This window comes from Meriones unguiculatus, chromosome 1, assembly GCF_030254825.1.
Source record: "Meriones unguiculatus strain TT.TT164.6M chromosome 1, Bangor_MerUng_6.1, whole genome shotgun sequence".
Taxonomy (NCBI): domain Eukaryota; kingdom Metazoa; phylum Chordata; class Mammalia; order Rodentia; family Muridae; genus Meriones; species Meriones unguiculatus.
This window is the reverse complement of record NC_083349.1, coordinates 50,282,912-50,306,075: the sequence shown is the minus strand read 5'-3', so window position 1 is coordinate 50,306,075 and position 23,164 is coordinate 50,282,912. Positions and strand designations below refer to the sequence as shown.

The following is a 23,164-nucleotide window of genomic DNA, read 5'->3' as shown; positions in this document are numbered from 1 at the left end:
GCAAGCAATGACCTTCACTTAGCAAAAAGAATAACCAGACCCTTGTCTTCATATCTCCAAATATTGACAACATTGAAAGAACTTAAACATCTACTTCTGTCTCCTTGATATCATGGTAACCTCTCCTGTGAGTTGTACCTGACCAAGGAGATACAGCCCTAAACCCTAGTCAGCTGACACAACCAGAGAAGACAGCTCTTGGGCCACTTTCCCCATGAGGTTTAATTAAGAGGAAGCTCAAGGAATGCATCATTGAGGTGCTTGGTATATGTCACAGAGGTAAACTGATTGCTGTCAAGCCTGCCTCCTGGGTTCAGTCCCCAAAACTCATGGTGGAAGGTGAGGACTAAATCCAGAGTTGTAGAATGATCTTCACATAACTGCCGTGACACATTGACACCAGTCTCGTACTCATACACACACACATCCTTACACACGCTCCCACATCTGTCACAGACCTCACTAACAGATAGTAATAACACATTTTAAAAACATGGATGGAATTGAAAGGATCGGGGTAATAAAGCTTCTAACTCAAAATGCCTTTTCCCTTTTCTTAAGTGTATGTCTTTTTGATCCTTAGCTGAGGGTCATACTCACCCTGTGACATTTGTCTGCTCATTCAGGAAAGGAACTACTGAGGGAAATTCAGAGGGACCTCCCACAACTCCTTTGAACCAGCTTTGTAAGTGCCCTGCATGTTTTTTAGACCTGACCTTCAAGTGCCCTTGAGTTTACGTGGGGGTCACTCCTGCATCTGACCTACAGTCAGCTTGTAGATGCATCTTGAGCTGAGAACATGCCCTCCTCTAAGCTGCTCTGTGCTCTAGGCTTTTTCAGGTTGTCCATTGCTCAAAAAGACTCTGTTTTATAAACAAGTCTAGAGCCCGTTTTGAGGAAGAAGCCTTGAACACTTCATCTGCTGGATTGAGCCGGAAAGTGTACCACCTGTGAGTCACCACCAATCTGTTTGAAACTGATAAGTTATTTATATTGGGAGTGGAAGGGAGGCTTCCCTATAAGATGGTTGTGGAGAATTAAAAGTGTGGCGATTTAAAAAGCATTTGTGGGTCTTTCTGCTTCTGGGACAGCTCACTCAGGATGATCCTTTCCAGGTCCCAGCATTTACCTGCAAATTTCATGATTTCCTTATTTTTCATTGCAGAGTAATACTCCATTGTGAAGATGTACCAAAATTTCTGCATCCATTCTTCAGTAGAGGGGTGTCTGGGCTGTTTCCAGCTTCTGGCTATTACAAATAAAGCTGCTACAAACATGGTTGAGCAAATGTCCTTATTGTGTACTTGAGCATCTTTTGGATATATGCCTAGGAGTGGTATGACTGGATCTCGAGGAAAAGCTATTCCTAGTTGTCTGAGAAAGCACCAGATTGATTTCCAGAGTGGTTTTAAAGTTTACATTCCCACCAGCAGTGGAGGAGAGTTCCCCTTTCTCCACAACCTCTCCAGCATGTGTTGTCACTTGAGTTTTTCATCTTGGCCATTCTGATGGGAGTAAGGTGAAATCTCAGGGTCATTTTGATTTGCATTTCCCTAATGGCTAATGACGTTGAGCATTTCTTTAAGTGTTTCTCTGCCATTCGATATTCCTCTACAGAGAGTTCTCTGTTTAGCTCTGTTCCCCATTTTTTAATTGGATTACTTGGTTTGCTGCTTTTCAGCCTCTTTAGTTCTTTATATATACTGAATATTAGCCCTCTGTCAGATAAAGGGTTGGTGAAGATTCTTTCCCAATCTGTAGGTAGTCATTGTGTTTTGATGACGGTGTCTTTTGCTTTACAGAAGCTTTTCCGTTTCATGAGGAGACATATAACATAGGATAAACATACTAAAATCTGTACATCTAAAGAAACTAATCAAGAGAGAGGACCCTGACTAAAATGCTCAATCCCCATCCCGAAAGGCAAAGAGGATGGACATCAGAAGAAGAAGAAAACAGGAAACAACCTAGGAACCTGCCACAAAGGGCCTCTGAAAGGCTCTTCAGTGCAGACTGTGAAAGCAGATGCTGAGATTTATGGCCAACTGTTGGGCAGAGTGTATGGAATCTTATGTAAGAAGTGGGAAATAGCAAGAGCTGGAGAGGACGGGAACCCCACAAGGAGAGCAACAGAACCAGAAAATTTGAACAAAGGGTTCTTCCCAGAGACTCATACTCCAATCAAGTACCAGGCATGGAGATAACCTAGAACCCCTGCACAGATGTAGCCCATGGCAGTTTAGTGTCCAAGTGGGTTCCATAGTAATGGGAAGAGGGACTGTCTCTGACATGAACTGATTGGTCTGCTCTTTGATCACCTCCCCCTGAGGAGGGAGCAGCCTTACCAGGCCACAGAAGATGACAATGCAGCCACTCCTGATGAGATCTGATAGACTAAGATCAGAAGGAAGGAGAGGAGGACCTTCCCTATCAGTGGACTTGGGGAGGAGCATGCGTGAAGAAGGAGGAGGGAGGGTGGGACCTGGAGGGGAGGAGGGAGGAGCTTATGGGGGGATATAAAGTGAATAAAGTGTAATTAATAAAATAAGCATTTGTGGGAAACCAGGCCCAAGAACTAACTTGATACATGAGCCTGAGGAAAGAGTGTGACTCCTGTCACAGGAGCCCGTAAACAGATAGACAGCTGACACTGGAATAGCACAGCCCCACGGGGAGAAACTTCCATGTGATATCTGTTGTTTGTGTGAAGGCCCAGGGATCCCCTGACTAGCCTTAGTCCTCCTCCCGCGATGAGTTCTACTCTAGTGCAGGTCATCACACCAGATCACAGGTCTTATCTATACCTGACCTGCAGCTCTTGCTCTAGACCTGCCTTTGACTCATAGCCTAATTCTTTAGTGTTGTTCTGGCCTGAAACTGGCATCAGTCTCTACCAGCAATTCCCTCCTAACCCTGATAACTCATCTATATGAGGAATTGTATTAAAAGCTCATGGCATTAGAAAGGTTAAGAACCATTGCTCTAGGACAAACAAACCTCTTTTTATTTTAAATTAACTTATTTATTTATTCACTTTACATCCCAATCATAGTCCCCTCCCTCCTCTCCTCCAACTTCTACTCTCCCTCCCTTTTCCCCTTATCCTTCACCCACAGCTCAGGAAAGGGAAGCTCTCCAACCACCCCTGCGCATCAAGTCACCTCAGGACTAAGTGCATCCTCTTCCTCAGTGGCCTGACAAGGCAGCCCCACCAGGGGGAAGTGATAGAAAAGCATGCGAGTCAGTCCTTGTCAGAGACAGCCCCTGCTCCCCTTAACAGGGACCCTGCATGAAGACCAAGCTGCCCATTGGATACAAGACTGGGGGAAGGGATAGAAGGACCTGGAGGCAGACAGGAACTCCACAAGAAGACCAACAGAGCTGACTAACCTGGGCCCAGTGGGGCTTATGGAGACTGAAACAGCAACCATGGACTGGACCTAGTCCCCATACACATATGCAACTAAACCTCTTAAAGCACATTAAACAGCACCACCAACTAGGGTCAGTTATTCAAATACATCAGTGTTGTAAAAATAATATCATTCTGCATATTTTAATTAATGTGGGAAACTATTATGGCAGCAGCTATTCCTAAACTGGCTAGTTTCCAAGTAAAAGACACAGGGACCTGGTAGATTTATAATAAGCCTTAACGCACTCCAGCTGGACATATCCATCCTTCAAGTCACCTCATGTGCTTCCCAGCCAAAATCCTCATATTACTTGCACATGTTCCATTTGGGCTGTTTCTACTCCATCAGGCCAATCCTCAGATCAAACTGCTCTTGGCCATGGGTTCCTGGTCCAAAGTAACGGATGGTAACCTCTTGTTCTCCTGTCTCCATTCTCTCTCCTTTTCCTCATGAAAACTCCAAAACCTGGGAACCTATCACCCTTCTGTCCTTCCCAGGCTCTCAACAATTTTATTAACCAATCAGGGATAATTGGTGAGCATTTCTTACATCACAGGGATACAGGAGATGGTTCAACATTCATAACAATGCACATGGCAGGGTGGTTAAAAGATCTCAGGGCACCAAAATCAACATCTGAAAAGAATGCAGAAGACTCTTCTTCAGGACATCAGCCTGGTTTGTGTTGGGGGGGGGTTGTGTGACATTTTCATCCAGACCAGTACACAGTAAAATTGTGAGACCCTGTGATTTTCTTTATAAATAAATCCTTTCTCAATAAATCCTGACATGGTGGAAAGACATGGGCCTGTTTTTTTTTTTTTTTCCAGCAGAGTGTGCTCTTAGCAAAGAAGTAGTTTCACTCTGTCTTAGTGTTAGCCCAAAGCAAGGACAGGCTGACACTTTCAAAGGGCCTTAGCCCTCCTCTCATTTTGGAGAGGACATATGACATGTCCTCTTGGCATATGACATCATGGTGCAAGCCTTTCAGTCCTGTGAGTGTGGCCACAGTTTGCAAAGCACAATAGCCACCCAAATCTTCACAGCTATAAATGGTCCTGATAGGGCAGCAAAATATCATGTTCCCCTTCAGGCTCCCCCTGTCCCTTTCTGAGTTCAAGGCTTTATAGTAAGAATTAACACTAGAACTCTGCCAAGTCTCTGATGGCAAGTTTATGTTCAGTTCCTATTGTTAATCTGATCAGCTATGGGGCTTCTTGTTGTCAATGGAACTGACCTCCTGTTCTTACACGTGGGTAAATGGACAATTTCCAGAAGTGTCCACAAAGCTTACTAACCTAGGCACAATTCATTTAATCATGTTGAAGCCTCTACAAAAGCAAATTGTTGTTCTCAGTTTGTTTTGGCAGGGTCCTGGAGCTCAGCTTCCAGTCAAAGGTCCTGGATCTCAGGAATGGCTGGAGTGCTTTAGGGTGTGGCTCAGGTGCTAGCTGAGTGTGAAAAAGGTTTTCCACAGTGTTACAGTGTAGCTCTTTTGGAATTAGATTGTGGTGGCAGTGGAAACGGGCACATTCCAAAGCTTATAGCAACATCAAAGTGTTGCAGCTCTTGGTTATACTGCTATGCTGAGCATGGCAGAGGTTCAGGCAAGAGCCCATGCCTGATGGGCTTGGAGCCAAGACACAGCCTTGGCAAAGCTCAGCTCTATTGGGCTGCAGCCTTGACAGATCTGGTGAGATGCGGTCTGGAGCAAGAGACATGTGGAATATCTATTTTGATGTCATCATTAGCAATATTTTCTCTTGTTTTTGAAATGTAGTTAAAGCAGCGGCATCTTGTTCTATAAAGAAGACCAACGAATTGAGCTGAGAGGATGAGAGATATAGACATTATACCTGGCAACTTATGAAGATCTTTGTTGTTCATGGTTTTCTGGTAGAGAGCCACCAGGCAAGGACCACGTATAGCATTTTAGTGGAATTTCCAATGAGTGCTGGTGGTATTCCACCAAAGCATCTGTCACTGTTAACCTTCACCGTGGGTGGACCTGGTGTTTCAGAAATCCCTTGATTGGGCACGGTGTGGAAGTATTTGTGCTTTGCAAACCAACAGTGAAAGTGAGTTTCTTCTCCTAGAGCAAAAGTCCAACCTGCCCAGAATATCACACAAGAAGGCCCCAGAGGACTTTTAAGACAATAATGACAAAATTTTTACAGTGATTCATGTATGGCCACAAGTTTGTTGGGTCACACTGTCGCTATTCTGGGCCACTGCTTTTACTACATTTTAAAGACAAGAGAAAATATTGCTAATGATGACATCCAATTAGATATTCCACATATCCAACATATATGCATTCCCCGTTCTGAGAAAGTATGTTGAGTGATTTGTGTTTTATCTTTCCTGAATTAGCTTTACCTTAACCCAAAGCAATGTGAGCCCATTTTCTGTAGTATCCTAGATTAGCCTGTCTAGGGTAGGAAAACATCAAGACCCTGAATACAGCTCACTTTAGGGATTCCATGCTTGCTTCTTATTTGTATGTGGATGTGACTGGTGGAAAGAGCCCTTTAGAGACACCTCAGGAGAACTTCACACAAAGCATGGCTGCATGGCTCTAGACGGTGGGAAACTGGTCCAATTCACTGAGGCTAAAGTCTCAGCTAGACAGGGGAGCTGTGGACAGGAAAGCAGAAGTGAATGATGACACCCTTGGAAGTTGCTAAGGATGTAAACACAGCAGACCAGCTGGTAGCTTCCTCTTGCAGGGGAAGTGACTCTGGCATTCCCAAACTTTCCCTTTGCCACCCTGCCAAATCCTATGAGCCCCAATGCCACATGGGCACAGGCTCCCTTCCCAAGATAGACTGCAGACCTACAGTTGCTTTGCCCAAAGAACAGTTCTGCTTCTGAAGAGGCTGGTCTGGTGTCCTGTACATCCACATTACAGCCATCAACCCCTAACAGGTGGACTCTTCTGGTGCCACACCTGTCTCACTTGGGACTGCAGAAAGAATCTGACAAGTCTGTGTGTTTCCTAGCCTTCTCCCCATCAGTTCAGAGGAGGAAGCAGGAAAGGAAATCCCTCTGCTCTCTGTTTCTATTTGGGTGAAGCTGCTGGCTTTACTTTCACTTTCTAGTTTCAGATTCCTACTGCTGGCTACCAGAGCACACCCACAGCACACAGAACTGCTTCCCAGCCCTTAAATGAGGCTCTTATTGGTGTGAGAGTCCACAGGACAGCACAGAGTCAAGGCGGGTTTCTCTGGAGTCCTGCTCTGCTGAAAACCCAGGCAACTGCTACCACCTGTACAGCAACCATGGGGTAAGGATTAACCTGCCCTGAAGTTGGAGTGAACCTGGGATGCATTTGCTTGTGGCCAGGTCTGACTGAGTCTGCTTGTATTCCTGTGTTCTCTCCCCTGGCATCTCTTTGAACTGCTGCAAGGGAACAGGGATGCTAATTGTCCTGGGGGATTTTGCTTAATGGGAGTGCTGTGGGCATGGGGCTGGGTGACAGGGGTGGGTGACAGGAAGCTTGTTTGAGTTTTGAGGCTGTCCCATGCATGTAGGGGGAACTACCTGGGGGAGAATTTAACATTCTCATCTGACAGAGAGAGAGAGTTACCAAACAGACCTTCTGGGATGGAATAAGGCACCCCTCTACCCACTTGGAGCCCCCAAAGAGAGCAGCAGCTTAGAGGGTGTTCCTTCCCATCTTCTGAGCCCATTGTCCTTGGGATGTACCTGGCAGAGCCTCCAAAGGGTCTTTAGAAATTCTGTTCAAAGAATTTGAATTCTGTCCCAGGTGCTTTCTTGCCTACCCCTGACTGGATTAACCAAGAGACAGGACAGTTTTGTTTGTTTCTTTTTCTTTTTTCTTGCTCCCAGAGTTAAGAAACAAAAAATGTAGAAAATCTGTTCCCTCTGATAAAAGGCATTTAAAGCTGCTCCCTAAAGCAACTAAATATACATGGACAAACGTGACATATAATATTATATACACATATCCTTTATATACATATATATTACAGAAACACTAGCCATGGAGTGGACTCTTATTTGTGTAAATATCTTTGGCTTTTATGTTTGAAATGGCCTTTCAGGTGAAAAGTTCCAATCAGTTGAGTTATTTCCCCTTGAATCTAGGACTAGAGCGATCACCTCTTTCCTTGAGGAATTATTCTTCTGTGCTTGAACACAGGACCATCTACATTAAATGGGTATGGAGAAGGCTGAGAGTGTTTGGGTGTGAAGAAACAGAATGCAGAGATCACAGTGGACAAAACATGTTGACTAAAACAAATTAACTAGAGGGCATAAGGCCGTAGGGCGTGTCAGCTGACAGTCATGGTCACAGGGTCAGTGTACAAGCTGTGCCTGGGTCTCCAGTCCCCATCACTCTAGCAGTGTCTAGGACTGTGGTTTGCCATTGAGTGTCTGAGTGGTAGAAGGGCTGGGGACCCCCAGCTGTACAGGGGATGCTGAGAAACCACATGGGCATTTGGAGCCTGGCTGGTCTCTGTGCCCATTGCCCACACTGCTGTCTGCTGCCTCTGTGCTGCTCAGCTCTCCTGCTGCAAGCACTTCTGCACAAGAGGGTGTGCCTCCTCCTCAGTGCCCAGGGCCCAGCAGGATCCCTGTGAGCCTCCAGTCAAGGCAGTTTGTCCTGGGCAGCTGGTGTCCCATTTTCAGAGTGCTCCTAACTGCCCTCCTAATGTTTTATTTCCCATTAGGTGTGGGAAAAACCTCTAATTCCTACTGTAGACAGGGAGAAGAGAGAAAGCAGGGTTAAATATGATGTCCCTGCTCCATGATTAATCTTCCTACAGGAATTTCTCCATTATTTTTTAAAAGATGTATTTATTTATTATTTATACAGTATTCTGCCTGCATGTGTACCCGAAGGCCATAAGAAGGCACCAGATCTCATTATAGATGGTTGTGAGCCACCATGTAGTTGCTGGGAATTGAATACAAGACCTTTGGAAGAGCAGCCAGTACTCTTAACCTCTGAGCCATCTCTCTAGCCCACACTTTCCATCATGTTTTACTGTTCTGGGAAAGATGACATAGCAATGAATTTGGCTATTTCAGAGAGAGACAGAGAGAAATAGGGAGGGACTGATATTGGAGTCCCTGCAAACACCATGACCAGCATAATAATGGTCTGGATGAGGCAAGAAGGAAATCTGCTTCATCACAAATTAGGCAGAGGTGGCACAGACTTCTAGAGTCTGACCTGGGGCAATTTGTTGCAAGCATATTTCAGCACAGTACAATTTGAAAAAAAAAAATCTGGTGTAGTAAAATCCCCTGCTCACAAGGAGGTATAATGAGGTATAATTACATTGAAATTCAACTCAAAGTAAATGTCACTTCTTTCAAAAAGATGGGTTCTAGAAAAAGGCTTCATGGATTAGCTTAACGGCATAGCAAAGGATCTGGGATGGTCTCAGTCATACTGATATTGTAGAGGTCATTTTGGCTATTAGCCACCTCCAGCCCTGGTTGTGGGAGTTTGGGTGAGCCTCTGGCCATCCAAATAGGACAAAGGTCACCTAGCCTATTAGCCACCTCAGGTCCAGCCATGGGAGCTTATTATGGTTCTGACCTACAGATAACACAAAACACCAGATTTTTTTTAATTCCTTCCTTCTCAGCCTTCTGAGTGGAAAAGCTATACTTCTCTGCTCTCAGAGAGACTGTCCTTCATGTTTAGCATTCTCAGCTTTCTTAGTGCTTATCTGTGGGGGCCAGGACCTTTGTTCTCTCTAAAAGACAGAGACAGAGAGATAAGAAAGTAATAGAGATACTGTGTGAGAGACAGACAAGAAGAGACAAACAGAGAGAGTTAGATTGAAAGATAGATAGGGATAGAGACTAAGAGAGACTAGAAATTCTTATGCTTTTTTTTGTTTTCTAGTATGGTGCATACAGATATATTTATATTTAATAATATTTAGATTTGGATATATTTAATAATATTTAGAATGGATACAAAGAATGGGAAATAGGTGATGATGAAGGACAGAATGCCAGTGGAAGGACACATGAGTAAGAGAGTATAAAGATTATTGTTTTTCTAGCATCAACCCTTGTGTAATTGTGTGTGTGTGTATGTGTGTGTGTGTGTGTGTGTAGTGTGTGGTAGATAAATGTGTGACTGCATAACTTATGATGGAAGCATAAAGCTTTGAGTGAAGCTCCCTGGCTTCAGTATGGCCATCCTAACTTTATAGCAGTTCACTGAGCTTCATGGAGATTGAGACTGGCTGGTCAAGAGTTTGAGTGGTCTCTTAAACAAGCTGTGTAGGGGTTTTATTGGTGAGTTCATTAAAATAAAGTGTATTTTTTATAGTTAAAAAAAGGAAAGAATAAACAATTCATAAAATAGTTGAAGGAGGGAAGATTGTCAGGAGGTCACGGAGCATGGGGTATGGAGAACAAAAAAGTTTCCCATGAAAACTTTCAGAGGGTTTTGTAAGTAGGAGACCTATGCTCTTAGATGCTCCCTGTTACTTTGGGACACATTCTTCACCAAAGAGAACTTTCTCCTTAGGCACAAGCACAAAGAGCTTGTCTCCGAGGAGATAGTCATCAGGATATGTGACAGAATGGCAGAAAGAATGGCACAGCTGTGTGTAATTTTCCCAGACTTCAAAAATAAGCCCCTCTCTCTAGTTTTCATTGTTCTTTTTTCCTTAAGAGCAAATGCGTGTACACATATATTTGTACACACCCACACACATGCTCATCATCTGGCCTACTGATTGTTTTGTTCTTCCAAATGCCGCTTTCTTCAGTGTGTGGCTTGTGAATCTGTTTATGGCAAAGACACACTGGGCAAGATTCTGACTACCTAATCTGCTGAGCCAGAGTCTCCAGCACCAGGACCATTGCCAGTCCATGGTAGCCACATGGTATACGCTTGTTCTGGGAACCTGACCGTTACCATTCAATAATTTTGTACACTATTGTTTTAAAGTCACATTGCCCTCCTGTAAGCCACTTTCCTAGTATTCATTTCAGAATTTGGTCCTGTTTCTACTTCTTCTTTTTAAAAGCTGTGCAAAGGCTAGCACTACCTTGAAGAAAATGTTTGCATCCCAAAGTTCATTCTGGCTTACTAGACACATCCTTTTAAAGACATGACTAGAAGAGGAGACCTAGGAGAAAGGAGGCCCCCTTTCAAAAATCTCCTCTCAGCCCACACTGCCTCTCTAGTGCTGAGTACCAGCACTGAACCGGCATCACAGACACTATGCTGGGATGTGTCTAGGGCTTTTTAACTTGAGTCTGAAAATAGAAATATCTACACTGCCTTGGCTTAAAGCTCAGAACAGAACTTTAGCTTCTTTACAGGGACACCACCTGATGCACATCTCTCAATGTCTGATGGGGGTGGGGTAGGGATTGCAGTGAGGAAGGCTTCCGCCTGATGCTTACTTAGCACATGCTGGACCAATGAAAAGACGTGTCCTACTGGGAAAACGATGCTCACAATTCCTGGATATTCTCAGCAGGTACAGTATCCAACTTGATCTCACCATTACCCCATAAGGAAAGTCCTAGTTTTATCCTGATTAATAGCTCTGTAAATCTAGCTTAGAAATGTCAACCATCGAAGCCAAGATCACATATATCAAATTAGCAGCAAAGTTCAGCCATGACCCTGGGGTAACAATGTCTCCAGGTGGCCTTCTGCCTCTGCTCAGTACACTCAGGTGAGCATAAATGAAAATGAGAGCAAAACAAATTAATATCCCTCATTATGTGCAAGCTTGGGAGAAGAGAGAATTTTCTTGAGGAGTCTTGGGGAAAAAAACATCTTCAACTGAGCCAAACTCAGTTTCATGCCTCACCTCACTATGGAAAACACAACTAGTTAAAGGCTGAGGTTTTGCCAGACACTGTAAGAAAGTAAATAACCTTATCTTCAAATGCACAGCTGGAAACTGCTCGCAGCCCTGGCTGCTTTGCCTATCTGGCTGCACAGCTGTCTACAAAAGCAAGATATAGAAACTGACAGGATGACTCAGGAACAGCTCACAGGAAAGCTTCAGAATTACAGCTATTCAACATTTCAGCCTCCTCTGCTAGTTGGATGGATAATTACCTTGGCATTGATCTCAGGAGATTGTGATTAAACAAATAAGTTCCATTTAGTGGACATGGTGTGGGGATTGTTTTGACTTTGTAGCAGGGCATCCAGTAGAACAGGTTAAACGTTCTGAGGACAAATTGAAAGGACTATGTAGATTTAGAATTAGATGCTAACATCCCCACTTCCCCGAGTGCTCTACACTTTCTTTGCCCATCACAGTCTGATTACTACACCCCTTACTATTTACTAAACACAGGTTCTTCTACTGGCCAACTCCAATAATGTTGTTAGGACTGTTCGTAAGGTCATGCTTATGGTCTAAGTTGACAATGGTAGGAATACCACAGGGGGATGTAAATGATATGGACTTCGTTGTTTTCAGACCAACATCTCCAAAAGCCCACTGAAAAACCAGACCACCTGCAGCCTCATTCTGCCACAACTGCTCTCTCCAGCATTCCATTATACATAAGCCATGGACCCTGAAATGCCTTACGGGGTATGTGTGATCGTAACAAAAGAGTCTGGTGTGTTCCATGACAATGTGCATCCCTGCCTATCCTCTTTTACTCCAATAGTAGATGGAAAACCTCAGTTATGCCCTGACACAAAGGCTACGTGGCGCCCAGAATGGACATGGTTTCACACACACACACACACACACACACACACACACACACAAATCTTTTTGGCTTCTTAAAGCAAGTATGTCTTCATTATCAAAGCAGAGACAGCCCTCTCTAAGGGCCATTTTCTCTAAGCTGGAACCTTGCCAGTTTCTCTTACGTCTTGGGGGTGTGGCAAACTGCCTAGTGATCCTCCCACATATAAATACCTTGCTCATTCCAGAATTTGATAGAATTTGGAAGAGTCTCTTGGCCTAAATTAAAGTGCTATGGAGCAATTTCTGTCTTCCAGCAACTTGAGGTAAAGGTTTTCTATGCTTTGCTCACCTTGATTCTGTATATATTGACATTCTAAAACTTAGAGCCTTAACTGACTGGTTCCCAGGCATGCTTCCTCTTCTGTTCATGGTTCTGAACCTGACATGTTTCTCCAGTCTACTCACTGGGGAAGGTTTTGGGTAGGAAGCTAACAGTGATAGCATGATAACCATAGGCCTTTGGGGGGCAGGAGAAGGGAGATTCAGTAGCCCTTAAATGGTTCTTAGCTGTAGACCTCAGAAGGGGCTTCTTGAGAGCCTTGGTGGAGAACTCAGCAACCATCAATGTAAAAGCCGGCGTGCTGGACATTCAAGAAAGAGCATTAAGACCTTCCCTTTTCCCTGTAATTAATTTCTAACTGATGCAACACAGTGACTGGATGGACCAAAAGAAAGTGAAAAAAATCCAAGAGATCTAGATAAAGAAGCTCGTGGGTTTAGCTTTCCCACGTGTGGGAGATAAAAAAAAAAAATGAATGAAAGTGGTCCAGACAGATAAGACAATAATAAATGCAGAGCTGAGTTTCCTACCTCTTTGGTAAAGGCAGCATTGCTCTTAAGGGACTAAATTAGAAGGTTTTTTTTTTATTCCAATGAAGACACCACTTTGTAGCATTTTCTACCACAATGACAATTTCCCAAGGGGACCTTACAGACTGCCCTGAAAGGACAGAGGGCAGAGCCTGAGCGAAGACCAACGATGAGAGTGGTGATTTCAGAGCAGTGGGGAAGGGCAAAGCAGCCAGTTTAGATCTGATAATTTGATTGAGTTTTGGTGGAAAGAAGCTAATTTCAAAGGCGGACTTTCTGTTTTGATTGATAGCAAGTCAGAGGTTTTATGAAAGTATTTTTATTTTAAGTTATGTACACATGTGTCTGAGCACATGCGTGTATATGTATCACATGTCTGCAGGTGCCCATGGGGGCTAGAAGGCATCAGATTCCCGAGAACTGAGTTACAGGGGTTTGATCCACCTGCTGTAGGTGCTGGGACCTGGGCCAGGGTCTTCATGGAGAGCACTAAATGTTATTAACTACTGAGCCATCTATTTAGTCTCCCAGGCCAGGGTTTTACCACTACAATAAAACTATGGAAATGCCATTATTCTAAAATTTATTTTTCACTGAATCGGCTCAGATTAAGCTCGTGTGACCACCAGTGTCAGTATCAGCTGGAATAACTAGAAGGAAATTCCCAGGCTCCAGCCCAGAACTGGTCACTCAGGTACCCTGGAGTAGGCTCAGCAGTCTGGATATCTGGAGACTTTTAGTGCCTCACTGAAACACTAGACTCAAAGCCCGAGGATTAGGAAAGTCGGGATGGTGGTGCTGTCGTTCTAGAACATACGCATGCTTTTCTCTCCTGGTCTGGTTAGACTTGGTAAAATACAGAAAGTACTTTCACCCGAAAGCATTTAGTGTGCTTTCTGGGCCTGTCTGATGTTGCAGTTGGTTGGAGAGAAAAAACTAACAGTAAAATGGGCCCTCACCAGGAGCCCTCCTCCAGCAAATATTTATACCCGGTTTGAGAAGAAACTATATATTAGTGACCACAAAGAAAAGAAAGTATTTTTAGTTTAAGATTATATATCTAGACCATACAAACATACCCCTGTTCCAGTGGTAGAGGGACAGAGTCCAAGTGAGCTCTTTGTTCATGCATATTTACTTATCAAAACAGCTGAGGGAAAAGGCCAGTCAGACAGATGGGACAATCCCCATCTACCACATGCAGAGCGGGATTAGATTCCAACCGGATCATACAGTCTTTGTCCTCTCAGTGTGGCCCCCTGCTAACAGACAGCTTGGGCTCCTTGGCATTCCTGTCCTACAGAGTATAGTCACCTGTGATGCCATTCTGCTTCACAGTCCTCCCAGGGCCCAAACCAAGAGAAAAGCAAATGATATCACAGTGATAAGCACCACGGTAAGAAGGGAAAGCAGCTGTCTTCTAGACGAAGACAGAAGGGCCCGTGAGAGTGTTCCCAGGGTGCTCTTCAGTTTCTGTAGTCTCAAGGAGGGTAGAAACGGGCTGTGCCGTTCCTTTACAAACTACTGTGACTAGGTCATTTTAAGGGGAGTCTTTATTTCCCATTAATGGACTAGGTGGGCCAGGGCTCAGGTACCTGAGCTTGGGTCACGTAATTAGAAAGCCTGAGTAATTCATCCCCAAACATTATGGTAGCTCTAGTGTAGCTAGCAGGCATCTATATGGAAATTTTTTCCTGGGAAGAGCCTGTTCTCATCACCATTGGCTGTAGTGAGCAGAAGTGAGGCATTTGGGCCAAAAACTTTCCCCAATGGTAATCTGCTTTAGGTTGTAGGGACAACTTTTTCAACTGTCAAAGAAATATTTTCCTCCCTAATGCTCTTAGAGAACATCATAGGAGGAATATCAGAACAGACGCTCTAGGTCACACAGATCCCTAATTGTTGTGTTTGCCCCTGGGTGGTGGGAAATGATCACTATGGCTGCTGAGATTGTAAGCTTCAGTAAGCTAAAGAGTCACCTGCTATTGATCTGTAATAAAAGCAGGAGTTACATTCTGACCTTATACAATGTTACCTTTACCCTGGGGCTATGCACATTCATACAGTCAGAGGAGGGAGGAGGCCCCAACAGCTTCTACACCCCAGCATAGGCATTTAGGAAAGCCATCAGCTGAAACCATTTCTGGTTCTCACAGCTACCTCAGAAGCCTTCCTGGGTTGTGGGAAAAAACATGAGCTTACATGTTGGAAGTAAATACAGAAAGGATGAGTAAGAATCCATTTCTGTGAGCCCCCTCCCAATTTTTTTTTTTTCTGAAAGGATCAGTACTTATACCGTGAAGTTTGAAGGAAGCATAAATAGTGAGTATCTTACAGTGTCAAGGTTGGTGCTTAAATTATATTAGGTAAAATATAGTTTTGTTAATACCTTGAGAACTTTTTTGATCAAATTCGCCCAACTCTTCTTCTTAACTACTCTCAGATACTAACTACCTTACCCTTCAACTTTTTTTTTTTTTCTGAGACAAAGTTTCTCTGTGTAGCCTTGTCCTGGACTCCCTTTGTAGACCAGGCTGGCCTCCAGCTCACAGAGACCTGCCTGACTCTGCTGGGATTACAGGCGTTCACCTCTGCGTCCAGATGTCCCTCCTGCTTTTTAAAACAAATTTAATAACCCATGGACTTCAGTTTGTGCTGTCAATATACTTCTGGGTATGGGGCCATTCACTGAAACACGGCAGACTGTCAGGCACCACACCTTTAAAGAAGTAAAAATCTTGACTCTGCCTCAGACACAATTGACTTCGGTCTTCAGGAGTGAGCACTCAGGTACCCCATTCCCACTCCATGGTAGAATGTTGACTGCCCTGATCATCTGCAGATCTTGTTTAGGCAAGCATAGCTACGAGTTCTTGAGAGCAGTGACCCTGTTATTTTCAGAAGACATCATTTTACTCCAGTCCTTCACAACCTTTGGATCTTACCATCTCTTTACCCCCTCTTCTGAGATGCTCCCTGAGCCCTTGGGGAAGGGATGTGATATAGCTCTCACAGTTAAGACAGAGCACTCCACTGGTACTTATTCTCCACACTTTGACCAGTTGTAAAATCCTGTGTCGATGACTGTCCACTGCACAGAGAAAGTACTCTGCTGAGGTCTGAGAGATGCACAAATCTATGGGTAGAGAGATATCGATATAAAGGGCAGTTTGATGCTATGTCCATTTAGCAAAACAATAGTACTAGGCTCACCCTCTGGGCCTGTAAGCTCTCCAATGGCCAGACTTTGCAAATCCAGGCATATTTTCCTTCTGTGAATTAGATCCCACCAGAAAGCAGTTATTTGTTCCGTATCATTCATGCCACCGTGGTATCAGCGGGCACATCTTGCCATGCCTTGCCTTGTCATTATTGCAGTTCACAAGGATCACAGCTGGGTAAGACAGTTAATAACTCCTCCACCCTCAGGAGCCTGCACAGCACCGTCCACTACAGTTAGCACTAGTCAGCAGGGCGGAAGTTTCCTTCACAGTACTGACTTGATTGCCCCATGTTCAGGGAATGATGTGTCTTCAGCAATAGGGTTCTGTGATGTGAACAACCAAGTGATGGTGAACAATCAAGAATGATGGCAATAGCTTATATTATTTTGAAGGGTAGTGTCTCTCTCCTGTAGCACAGCTTTTGAATTGGCTGTTCTGGGCTGAGCACATGTGGGCATTCTGGGCCAAGCTTCTGCTGATGTGACAGTGGAAGTACTCGGGGGGGGGGGGACGGAGGGTGTATGTCCTGATGTTGGGGAGCCTGCCCAGAAACTAACAACCAATGACAGGCTCGGAGATGGTGGGGAGGAACCTGATTGGTCCCCCAAAGCTCTCCCTTTAGGGAATAAAAGAGCTAGCCCTTGGATTGCATTCTCCAGACTCCCAGTCTCTTTGTAGTGACTCCAGGGTCTCTCGCCCCCTTGGCTTGGATCCTCTGTCCATGTTCCAGCATTCTGCTTCTTCCAGCCTCGAACACTGCTTCATTTGCTGTTTCTCATCAAAGCCTGCTCCCAAGAGAGCTTTGAAGAAAGCTACTAATCTCAATGGGTCTATCATTTTAGACTGTTCCAAACAGGACTTCTTTTAAGCCTGAAATTTCTCAACATTCAAAGACTGGACCACAAATCTTAATGCTTGCTTAATTAACTATTTTCCCCAATTTCCTTTGAGCCTTCTAACAACATTTCCACATGTCCATAAAATCAGGTAGGAAAAAATCCGTGAGAAAGATGTCCAATTTCTCTTAAAGGGGGTTGGGTAGGTTTTTGGTTGTTTCTGTGGCTATGAATGTTTATTGTCATTGGGAGATGGTTATAAGTTATTAATGAGCTTATCCAGAGAGAAAATAAGGTTCTGATATTAGGTAATGAAAGTTAATTGTTAGTTAATCAACTCATAGTCAAGTCAGACACTAGTCTAATTTATCACAGGAGTATCTATCCTAAGTTTAACAGATAGATATGATTCTATAAACAGGTAGATTATATAAAGATAGGTAAGTCTTCAAAAACCTTAGAGACCTACAGAATATGGCATTTAAAAAAGGTTTTTATTATTTTAAAGACTCTTTGACAATGAGACAGGCCATCTCCTGGCTACACCTAGCCTACTTCAAAAAAGATGATAAACATCAAAGAACTTCCATATGGCGATGGCTTCAAATGTGGCAAACTAGACACTTGGGTAAAGAATATGCATGCCTTCACTTCATGACAGAAAGAATTCTGCTAAAAATGGGCAAGCTTAAATGTAGGCTAAGTCGACTGCGAAGACAAGGTGAGCAAGTCCTAAATAGTTCATGCTTCATATATATGTCTGTCAAATATACTGAGTGAGAACTATGAATATGATGCTCCAACATTAAAGAGAGCTTTTGGTGACTGTTCAGGCAACAAACTGTCAATTTTTTATTTTTTATTTTTTGGAAGCTGCTAACATGCACTTTCTATTTACTCAAGTAACTAATTTTACTCCTTCTCAAGTCTCTGGTGGGGTTGAAGACCAAATAGTTATAGTTCCACAATTAAGCTTAACTTGTTTAGAATTTAAGAAAAAAATCTATATAGGTAATACCAAAAAGAATAAAATTTAATTTAGATATAGAACTCTAAACTTGTCAAGAAAGGATAGATAATCAAATGCTTTCTCCTAAGTATTGCCAAATGCACATGGACTGGACATTGCACATGTAAATCTCACCTAATAGTTTTCATAATGTTTTTATAATTATTATTGTATTGAAAGGAAGCTTTTATTGGACTTAAAGGGGGAAATGTTAATATAATGTTCTTGTGGAGTGTTTATAATTTATCCTTGCTTATTCAAATGCTGATTTCTCTACCCCACTATCTGCTTTCAATCCAGATATTGCACCGTGATGCTTATTTTAAGCACCACCTGTCTCAGGTTCGTGTAAACACACCACCATTTGTTCTCTGTATTGCCAATAAAACAACCAGCCAATGCTGAGAAATAGAGAGAATAAGGCAGAACATCTGGTCTGGAAAGGAGGCGAAAAGAGGAGTGAGAGGAGGGACCAGGAAACATCAGGAGAGATGAACTGAACCTAAGATATGACTAAAAGCAAGTATAATGTAAGAAATCTGAATGGGAGGAAACTATGCAGCCCTGGAGGTTTAGGATGAACTATTGCCCAGCATTGTGCTCTAGGTTAATTAAATAAATCCTAGTCTCTGTATGGTGATTTGGGTGTATAGCTGGTTTAGGAATAACCACTGTTTAACTAAAATATAAATCAATATTAAATATTAATAATCATCAACAGCCTCAATCCTCTTGTGTAGGGTAAATCCAATAAACTGTCCCCCTCTCTCTTTCTCTCTTACACACACATAAACACACACACACACTCTCTCTCTACTGAGTCCATTTAGTGTTGGTTACCATATGGAATGGGTATATATCAGGAAGTTCCTGGAGAAAAATTCCCTCAGCAGCCATTGACTACTGCATTTCTTCATCTAGGACTGGGGCCTTGTGAAACTTTTTCCATCCCATGAAAGTCACGTTTGTGCAAGCATGTTGTTGAGGTTGCATGGACGCAGCATCCTTCTCTGATCTAGAAGATGCCTTCTCACAGCAGGCCTCCTGGTCCTCTGGCTTTTATAGTCTTTCAGATCACTCTCTCTTGATATTTTCTAAGTTATAGGTATCGTAGATGTCTTAGTTAGGGTTTCTACTGCTGTGCTAATCTATGACCAATAGCAACTTTGAAAGGAAAGGTCTTATTTCACTTCATAGTTGTAGTCCACTGTGAGGGGAAGTCGGATCAGGAAGTAAAGTAGCAGCCTGGAGCAAGAGCTGAAACGGAAACCACAAAGAAGTGCTGCTTACCAGCTTGCTCCTCGTAGCTTGCCCAGCCGCATGTCTTACACAGTTTAGAACTATCTGCCCAGGCATGACACGACCCCTAATGGGCTCATCCTTCTCATGCCACCCACCAACTGAAAACACGCCTCACAGGCTTACTGACTGGCCAGTCTTAATGAACACATTTTTCTCAATCAAGAGTCCCCTTTCCTAAATGACTCTAGTTGTTGTTGTCGTTGTTTTTTCGCTTGTTTTTGGCTTTATCAAGATGCCATAAAACTAACTAACACAGGGGTTAAATTCCATTGATATTAATGACATTTTTATTTTAGTTGGACTTTAGACTTTTTGTAACCAAGTACTAGCACAAGTAAGTGAGTAGCAATTTTTCAAATTGTTTTCACAGTGATGAATCTCCTAGAAATCTCATCCGTAAGAGCTTGGATCAGCTGAGATGTCACTTTACGTGGGAGCTGGCTATAGAAGATGTAAACATGCCTGATTTGGAAAGAAGGGTCTCAGAGACCGAGTTCCCTTATACCAATGGCAGCACGGAGATGCACAACCTCCTAGCCTTCATCAGACACCTGAAAGGCCTTACCAAGGAAGCTCTGCAGATCTTGAGAGAAGCTGAAGCCTCAATCCAGACAGAGCAGGTGGGCAAGAGAAGCCTGGTGACCTGGGGCAACTGTGCCTGGGTGCATTACCACATGGGCAGCTTGGCAGAAGCCCAGACCTACCTGGCCAAGGTGGAGAATGCTTGCAAGGAATTTGGAAGTTGCTTTCCCTATAGGATGGAGTGTGCTGAGATGGACTATGAGGAAGGCTGGGCCTTGCTGAAGTGTGGAGGAAAGAATTATAAACGAGCCATGGCCTGCTTTGCAAAGGCTGTAAAAGAGGAGCCTGAAAACCCTGAATACAGCATTGGCTATGCAGTTGCAGCCTATCGTCAGGATCGTAATGAGCCTAGTATTTCTCTAGAACCTCTAAAGAAGGCTGTCAGGTTAAATCCAGAAGATCCATACATTAAAGTTCTCCTGGCCCTAAAGCTTCAGGATTTGGATAAACCAGATGAAGCAAGAATGTATATTGAAGAAGCTCTGGGCAGAATATCCTCCCAGCCCTATATCTTTGCATATGTGGGCAAATTTTACCGAAGGAAAGGTTCTGTAGACAAAGCTCTTGAGTGCTTTGAACAAGCCTTGAAGGCAAATCCTTTCTCTGCTTTCGTGCATCACCAGATTGGGCTTTGCCACAAGACACAACTGATCCAAATAAAGGAAGCTACAAACATGCGACCCAGAGGGCAGGATAGAGAAAGAGCAGACCAAGCCATCCATTTGGCTAAATGCCATTTTCAAAAGACTTTAAAACTGAAACCCACATATGAGATGGCTTACATTAATCTGGCTGAAATGTGCATAGAAAGTAGCCAATTTGAGGAGGCAGAGGAAAATTTTCAGAAAGCGTTGAGCTTGAGGGATCTTGATGATCATATACAGCAGGAAATTCATTTACGCTATGGCCAATTCCAACAATTTTATAACAAATCAGAAGACAGGGCAATCAGCCATTACTTAAAAGGTCTGAAAATAGAAGTGAGTTCCATTTCCAGGAACAAGCTTCTCAAGGCCTTGGAAAAACTGGCTGAAAGACGCATTCACCAGAATGTTCGCATTGTGGAAAGCAACAGTCTGCTTGGGTTTGTCTACAGACTGAAAGGGGAGATGAGTAAGGCCCTGTTGTGCTATGAGAAGGCGTTGAGGCTCACAAAAGCACTGAACCCCGAGTTTTAAAGCACAGCCCATCCAGTGGCACTTTTAAGTGTCCGCATGGCTCACCATTCTATCCTTTTATAGCTGGGTACCCCAAATATATAGAACCCAATGGAACAAGTTGGAGATGGCGACTTCTCTGTTTTCTGCCTTTCTACAGCTGTGCTTTTTTGTTGTGGATCCATGTGTCTGTGACAGGAGCTTCTATTCTCCTACCACATATTGCTGCACTCACTGACAGGTTGGTTCCTGCTGTTCTGGACAACTGTGTGCTTCTGGACCAACAAGAACTATTTTTTTTTATGTGTGTGCCTTTGGAGTGCATGACCAATACCCTCAGTCTTCCAGAACCCTGATCAAAAGTCTTTTGATCAAGGAAGGCTTAGTTTTCATGCTTCGGGAATTTCTGGCCTTCAGCAATAACTGAGAGCAAAATAAATGACCAAGGATGGGCATTAAAAAGGGAGGAATTCAGGATTTTCCTACAACATTTCAGTCCATACTTCCATTCCCATGGGCTCTATTGTAACCATAACATGCTGGTCAGTGAACCCAACCTTATAATCAACCCAACTTTTTATATACAAATGTCTGATTCAGACAATTGTGGTAGATTTATGTGGTCTAAATACGTTGGCATTTATTTACAGCTAAGAAAACTTTCAATGTATTCAGGGAAAATAGAGTAAAGGAATAATGTCTTTGGAATGTGCAAACTAAAAATGGCATAAATAGCTACATGACAGTGTTTAAACTACTGAGAGTTGTGTGGTATTATCTTGTTATTTTTCTAACCCTATAGTATTCAATAAAATCTGCCAATATCACAGCATTTTGAGTATCCTTTGTTTGTGACATTAAGATCCATACTCTATGACTGTATGACAACAGAACACAGCAGAACCCACCTATATAGGGCTAGGAGAAACAAAGCAAAGAAGCTTTGAATATAGACACTACTGAATCTTAAAGAATACAAGGCAGGAAGTGGGGAGGAGGGTAAGATATCAGAAAGATGTCTGAAAATTCATAAAACATCATACTCCACAAAGACCAAATATATCTGGGCACAGGGGTCTTTTCTGAGACTGATTCTCCAACCAAGGGCCATGCATGAATATAACCTGGAACCCCTGCTCAGATGTAACCCATGGCAGCTCAGTATCCAAGTGGGTTCCCTAGTAATGGGAACAGGGACTATCTTTGACATGAACTCAGTGGCTGGCTCTTTGACCACCTCCCCCTGAGGGGGAAGCAGCCTTTCCAGGCCACAGAGGAGGATAATGCAGCCAGTCCTGATGAGACCTGATAAGCTAGGGTCAGATGAAAGGGGCGGAGGACCTCCCCTATCAGTGGACCTAGAGAGGGACATGGGGGGGGAGATGAAGAAGAGAGGGTGGAATTGGGAGGGAATGAAGAAGGGAGCTACAGCTGGGATGCAAAGCAAATAAAATGTAATTAATGTAAAAAATAAAAATTTAATTAAAAAATCATAATATTAAGTATCTACTTAAAATACATATAATACATGTAAGTCAATATATACATGTAAAGTTCAAGTGAAAATTTCCCATCTGGACTGATAATATTTTCATAAAGAACCATAGACTTACAAAAATTCCAATACCAAGTGCAAGAATCCCCCTTTGAGTTGTCAGTCAAGGTTGTCTAAAAGAGTCCCAAAACATTATAGGATGCTGCTGTTGCTCTTGGTTGCCCCCTGAAGTGGAAGGTAAATTCTTTCTGCTGAAGACACCATGCACTTTGGACTTAGGACCCAGGAAACCCAAGTTGGATCTGACCTGAAAGCCTCCTACTGGAAATCTAGCTTTTATGGTAGCAGGTGTTGACATTCAAGCTTTCAAAGTAGGGAAACAACCAATAGTACTGCCTAGCTATGATGCTTATAAATCACAACAATAACCAGAATGGAACTAGGATAGTCCTAAGGATGCAATAGTGGCATGCGTACCTTGGTGGCAACCAACAGTTCTCTAATGGGATTTAAGACTTGCTCAACAAGAGGGAAATCATACCTGGTGCTGGAAACTTATCCAGTTCCTTAGAAGTAGTGAAGTCATAAATCTTAGAAGAGA

At 43.2% G+C, this 23,164-nt stretch overlaps 1 protein-coding gene across 4 annotated transcripts; it reads left to right on the top strand.

Moving 5' to 3' along the window:
- Positions 1–6,563: 6,563 nt before the first annotated feature.
- On the top strand, positions 6,564–21,900 carry LOC110566461 (interferon-induced protein with tetratricopeptide repeats 1-like). 4 transcript variants are annotated; one of them, XM_060388479.1, is made up of 3 exons: positions 6,564–6,702; positions 18,328–18,557; positions 19,700–21,900. In XM_060388479.1, the coding sequence occupies exon 3, from the start codon at positions 19,788–19,790 to the stop codon at positions 21,087–21,089; it is 1,302 nt and encodes a 433-aa protein (XP_060244462.1). In that variant the 5' UTR covers positions 6,564–6,702; positions 18,328–18,557; positions 19,700–19,787; the 3' UTR covers positions 21,090–21,900. The 4 variants fall into 4 exon arrangements, with proteins under 4 accessions (XP_060244462.1, XP_060244460.1, XP_060244456.1 ...); XM_060388477.1 differs by lacking the exon at positions 18,328–18,557; XM_060388473.1 differs by lacking the exon at positions 18,328–18,557 and having other exon boundaries at positions 6,564–6,761.
- Positions 21,901–23,164: the final 1,264 nt, after the last annotated feature.